Genomic DNA, 6026 nt, shown 5'->3' with positions numbered 1-6026 from the left:
TATTCAAAGATAGTGGATTGAGGACTTAGACGGACGTGAAATTGACCATTTATTATTTTGGTGTTGAACTTCACTATATTGATATTGAGAACAGAAAAGAACAACACGCTTGCTAATACATTTTATCAACGACACAGTTTTACTCTAAAATGATGTTCATAACATTGTTCACCTCATTGTCATAATTCTCCAGGTTACCATATTTCAAGCGACCATCCTCTCCATTGTCAACACTTTAAACGACCAAAGCCACATGTTACACAGTTTTGACCTTAACATCAACTCTGGCAGCCATAGCTTCTATTGTTTGTTTACCGTTGTCCTCATATCAGATACAAATAGCTAGAAGTGAATTGTTTCCAACTTTGAGTTAGTACAGAACCTATGAGATAAAATAACAGAGACCAATCATTTTATCGTTGACAAATGTATGTAGATGCAGTGGAATGAAATACAACTACATTTTTTAACACTTTAAGGGGCTCTATGTAAGAGTTTGGTTGCAAAAGTAAAAATATTAAGAATGACAAAACTCTATATTATTGACAATTACTGGCATTTATCGCATTTGCATCATCATTTCGTATTTCCAGTATTTGAAAAATGAACACTACCCAGGTGTAAACAAAAACCACAGCTTTTCTATATATCAATACAATCCAATGATGCTGCATATTTACTCCCTAAGTATCGTTATATTGTGCTGAATGTTTGGATCTACTTAGTATGTAAAGAAATAACAACAAAAAATACTTCAGACATCGTCCAAATCTTACATTGAGTACTTTATATTAACCGACAATACCCACAACCATATACATGTTCCTTTTACAACGAAAGACCAAAGCAACAAGGAGAGGCCGCTTCTTTAAGCCAATTCCAACCGCTCCGAGGCATGATTCCAACATCATGTTGCAGCGCGGTTGGAAATATGCCGAGGCACAGTTGGAAATCATGCCGCGGCTTGGAAAAGCTGTCTCTCCTTGTCGCTTTAGTCTTTCGTATTTTGCAGCATGACGTTCAGAACAGCACAGATTGGCAGGTCAGAGCGGCGTCAATTTTGCTGACCTCTTCCGTCGTCATGGGGATGAGATTGTAGTCCGCCAGGTATTTCTGGTATATCTAAAGAAATAAGGAAATACTCTAGGTCAATGCTTGTGAAAACTCAAGAAATAGGTCGAGTTTTCACGGTACAAAAAAAGTCGACCGCAAGAAAAACAAATAGTTTACCACATCCTAATGCTTGAGCCACAGTTGGAAAAAGGACCCCCGACGGGCAGTTCACGGGATGTTTTTCATTTTCGGGCGTTACCCCTACGTGGCCCCGGGCTATATGTGGGCACGGCCGGGGCCCTGGGAGTTTTAACATGGAGTAAAAATCATCGCGAGACCCGGTAACAAATAGTAGCCGTGAGACAATCGTGAGAATACCGAAAGGTACCCTTCCGGTGTCCGACAGTCCACCGGGGCCCGGCCGGGACTGCACTCCCTGCGGGCACTGGTACAATCATGACCAAAGCATTACCAAGAATTTCTAGAATCATGCATTGTTTCTAACATGGACCAAAGTGGCAACAGTTTGCATTGTAAGCCTGTCATCATCATCATCGTCGCCGCTTTCATCTGTCGACGATGCGGGCCACCACTGCTTTCAACGCACTTCTGTCCAGTGCCTGCCTTCTCACTCCTTCCCAAGTGAAGCCCAGTTCCTCCAAGTCTCTCATGATAGTTTTCTCCCATGTAATCTGTTGACCTCCCCTCCTTCTGTAGCTTCAGTTCATACGATTAATTCTTAGGAGTATTAAATTGCTTTTGACTCTGAGGATCCAATAGTACGTACTGTGGAGTATTCTTGAATGATTTCAAACATTGAACTGGTATGAGTTTTGGTTTATGTTAAATGCCCTATCATCTACCTGTATGGTCTTTGTCACTAGAATCAACCCTTGATTAAATCATTGGCCGGAAAGACAGCCATATCTGCTTGCCCATATACGTAGAGCTGAACCATCATATCTACAGTACATGTATATAGATTACTATTAGGTAAATAATAAATATGGGAAAGTGGAGGAATCCTACCGCATAAGTGTCAGGCTTTTGGCTCTCTGGGGGGTGTATGATAGTGCCGTTGATAAACATGCAGTTGTTCCCAAAGTCATCGGGCATCCATAGTGGCTTGTAGGTGTAATTAGAGGCATTGCAAACGTCCTGTAGTACACAAGATGATAAGATTACATTAGAAAATCAACAAGAGCAGAAATAGATTACAACAGCAGTTATCGCTTTCAATTCCATACACAGATACGCCCCAAAACTGTACATATCTCCATTTTTCATGGAGATAATAACGAGTGTGATACTGACCTCCCATCCGGGGTGCCCCCACTCGTTGTCACACACGGCCATTACACCTGGCGTGGCCAGGGCCATGTAACCCTTCAGATGAAACTCGGGGTACTCCACAAATATGGAGTGGCACGGGTAATCGGGGAAAGTCTCCTCCAAGATGGCGAAGCCCTCCTCGTTACTTAACACTGAATCACCGCAAAATATCTCCTTTCCTACAAAAAAAGATGAATACATTCATTTGATGGTTGATATCTGCCAACTTTACGCGATTAGTACAGGTACTCTTAAGTTAGTATCATTTCTGCATGTATACTCGAATTCAAGACATTTCTACTAATTCATTGAAAGAAATTTAGCCCAAAATATATGCATATCTTTTCTGTAAGCAAATGTAAGTAAACAAGTATCCCCTTCAAACAGCCAATGCTTCACAAGAAAAGAAAGCGAACCATTTTGAGAAAAATCTGACCGTTATAACTGGAGTATATCATTAATCGACAAGGAAACGCACACTTTAAGAACAGGACAACTTGAAGGGCTGTATGTGTGCAGCCAAAGTCTGAAAGGTTACCAGCCTACATGTTCACCTACTGTAGGGACAGCTGCAGGGCAACTAGAATAACATGGCCAAGAGAGTCTAACCTACTTTATGTTCCAATGGTCCGCAGAGTAGTAGATCTGTATATAGAAGATCTATCTCCTGCTCAGGTACAACTCTATGGAATAGTTTGACACCAAACTTGAGAACGGCGCCTTCAGTTGCAACATTCAAAAATATGTTGCGACGAGTGACTATGGACTGACTATGATTGCTGAATATGGAACTACTCGTGTATTATTTCGCCGACTAATTATAACACGCCGAATTTGCTTATGGAATATTACGTATGTAACGTTACCTTTGTAAAGAATTGATCTTTTTATGTTTTTCGATATATCGTTGTTAATGTTAAAAGACCCATTCCCTCCTCCCTTGAACTCTGAAAAAACGCACACGGCCGAAGAGAATGTAAAATCTTCAAGGTTGAATAAAGGTTGAAAGATCCCCTCTAGTCTACCAACCTGTAAAAATGATGTCGCCGCCTTCAATAGTCGCTGTATCACTTTCGACGACGTGAACTTTTAGTCCTAGATTCCGCATGGTTTCTTCCATTTTCGTGACCTGAAGAAATGAAATTATATCCATATAGTCATATATCCATATAAATTATATCCATATAGTCATATATCCATATAAGTTTATTTGCAAATTCCTGCCCTTAGGCTAATTGCAAGTACATGTACATGTATCACGGAGTGGACTGAGTCCGACTGACAGACAGTGATGAACAATATGACTACTCTAGTCTTAACTACAGACACTAACTTCTAACTTATTGGGCTCGGCTTCTGTTTCCGAAACAGTGGAAGGCGAATGATCCCACTTTTTCTGTAATGTGTGGGTTTTGTGATGTTAAGAGGAGAGTAGTTTTCTTTTCGTCTCTAAACATGTGGCAGAGATGAAAAATTTTGCAAATTGGTCTAAAAGCCCCAAATTTGGCACACATGTACTTGAATGTATTCTTAACAAATATAGATATGGATAATGGGGGCATTCAGCTCAGATTGAATTCTATAGCATTTATTGGTCATTTTTAGACTTTATTTATCTATTATGAAAATGAAATATATTGAAATGAAATGAAATGACATGAAATTTGGTATGGAGATGGGTATCACATATGCCTACAGGACTTCGTTCACATTTTTGGTATACATCACTTAGAAAATACTCGTTTTCGGGTTTTCTGCCATTTTCAGACCAAAAATTTATGTTTCTTGGTTCCTATAGAATTGCATTAAAATATCTCTGACAGGTGCAAACAAGAAGTCATTTACATATTTAGAATACATCGCTTAAAAGATATCTATTTGGTTGTTTTTTGTGCTATTTTTCAGACCATATATATATATATATATATATATATATATATATATATATACATGAAGTTACATTATACGTGAGGTTTCCAAATCTTGATAAATATCTCTCCCGATGTGTTGACCTTTAAACGATAGACAACAATGCAACTGTGCCAGGAATAGACAATGCAAGTGATGAGTCTACATAGTGTTTACATTCATACCTACATTCATGCCCACATTCATACCTACATTCATACCTTTATTTGAGTTGAAGGTGTGATAGTTTAACGACCCCTTAAGACACCCCTCCCAATAAAATGGTAACATCCAACATGGCAACTATGTGACGTCACAATTCAAGATGGCGGCCACCCCACAAGCCAATGGATTCAACGAAGGTTTTGCTACGCAAACCTGTAATTGCTGACTTACCTCTCCTTGCCTGGGCCCGCATGCCGGCCTTGTTATGAGTGCTGTGTCTCCGATCACGACGCATGGGTCTTCAACGAACTGGCAGTCCGGAAGGTCTGGGTCTTGTGGAAGAACTATAACCTCCAAACCCAAATCTCTTAGGGTTTGGACGTAGAGTTCCCACTCTACTCGGCACTTCTCAAGATCTATGTCTTCTGTAGAAATTGGGCTACGTTGGGCGAGGTTGACATTATCTGACACTTCCCTCACAACTGCCCGCTTGAACTCAGGAAAGTTCCAGGTGTCCATCATTTTGCTAGCTTGTCTGATTGTCTCCTCTGTTGGACTGTAGGCGCTTCTGCTACAGGAAGGGGCATGTCTTTGTTTTATAGATTCGAAAGTGGTAAAACGGGTTTGGAAGCTCCTGTTTCAGGGACATTCTTTTGATCTCGTGATTTAAAAGTTGTCTGTTCGTACCTTTATTGAGTATGTATGAAATAGCTTGATGTGCCTGTTCATCTTTTTATCTATCTAGTCGGTATGTATTAGTTGTCTTATTTTCACACACACAGACGCGCGCGCGCGCGCACACGCACAAACACACACACACACGCGCGCGCGCACGCACGCACACGAGCACGCACACACACACGTACGCTGTACACACAAAATAGTAAGATAAAGTTTTTTTTCGGGGACAAACGTGTATCTCAATGACAATGTAAGTTGTATCTGAATGTAAATTCGGGTCACACCTCCCAATATACTTGTGCGTTTTTCGGCAAAGACCGATGTTTCGGACAACAAGGATAGCAAAATATAAAAAATCACATGGAATAGAAATTAAGCATACTTGTGCGACTTATTGGTGCCAAGGTGAATACAGCAAGAAGGCCATTATGCATTTGTGGCTATAAGTTGTCTGATTTTCTGGGTGCAATTTTGGCAGACCCGAGGCTATGGGTGGTTTCTGTTAGCTGTCTCCACAGCATTGTTTCCGCCGATTGTCTGATCAACAGACAACAGTGGCAGAGCAAGCTTTTGTAGAGTCACAGCAACCTTCCTGTGACCTGCCGATCATTGAGAAAACCTCTTAAAGGCACTCAATGTAAGATTTGGACGATGTCTGAATTGCAAATTTTGCTATTTCTTTACGTATACTAAGCAGAATAAAACCTTAAGCACTGTGTAACAATATTTAGGGAGTAAATATGCAGGATCATTTGATTGCATTAATGTGTAGAAAAGCTATGATTTTCGTTTACACCTGGCTAGTGTGTACTTTTTGGTACTTTTTGGACCTTGGTGTGGGTTGCTTTTATGCTGTTTGTAAATACATGTATTGGACATATGACTTG

The 6026-nt window shown here is 40.3% G+C and overlaps 1 protein-coding gene across 1 annotated transcript; it reads right to left on the bottom strand.

Moving 5' to 3' along the window:
• Nucleotides 1-116: 116 nt before the first annotated feature.
• Nucleotides 117-5042, bottom strand: LOC136420901 (N(G),N(G)-dimethylarginine dimethylaminohydrolase 1-like). The gene is made up of 5 exons (XM_066408022.1): nt 4690-5042; nt 3415-3514; nt 2368-2564; nt 2083-2211; nt 117-1122 (listed from the first exon to the last, which is right to left on the bottom strand). Exons 1-5 carry the CDS (start codon nt 4978-4980, stop codon nt 1021-1023), a joined length of 819 nt encoding a protein of 272 aa, XP_066264119.1. The 5' UTR covers nt 4981-5042; the 3' UTR covers nt 117-1020.
• Nucleotides 5043-6026: the final 984 nt, after the last annotated feature.

This window comes from Branchiostoma lanceolatum, chromosome 15 (assembly GCF_035083965.1).
Source record: "Branchiostoma lanceolatum isolate klBraLanc5 chromosome 15, klBraLanc5.hap2, whole genome shotgun sequence".
Lineage (NCBI taxonomy): Eukaryota > Metazoa > Chordata > Leptocardii > Amphioxiformes > Branchiostomatidae > Branchiostoma > Branchiostoma lanceolatum.
The sequence above is the reverse complement of the archived record's forward strand: the minus strand, read 5'-3'. Positions and strand labels throughout refer to the sequence as shown.

Bases quoted from the DNA above. Each gene is read 5' to 3' on its own strand.
- LOC136420901 (XM_066408022.1), bottom strand. From the start codon at position 4,980: ATGATGGACACCTGGAACTTTCCTGAGTTCAAGCGGGCAGTTGTGAGG. The intron at 3,515-4,689 runs GTAAGTCAGCAA...TCATTTCTTCAG, and splicing joins GCGGGCCCAGGCAAGGAGAG to GTCACGAAAATGGAAGAAAC. The intron at 2,565-3,414 runs GTTGGTAGACTA...CTTTTTTTGTAG, and splicing joins CGGCGACATCATTTTTACAG to GAAAGGAGATATTTTGCGGT.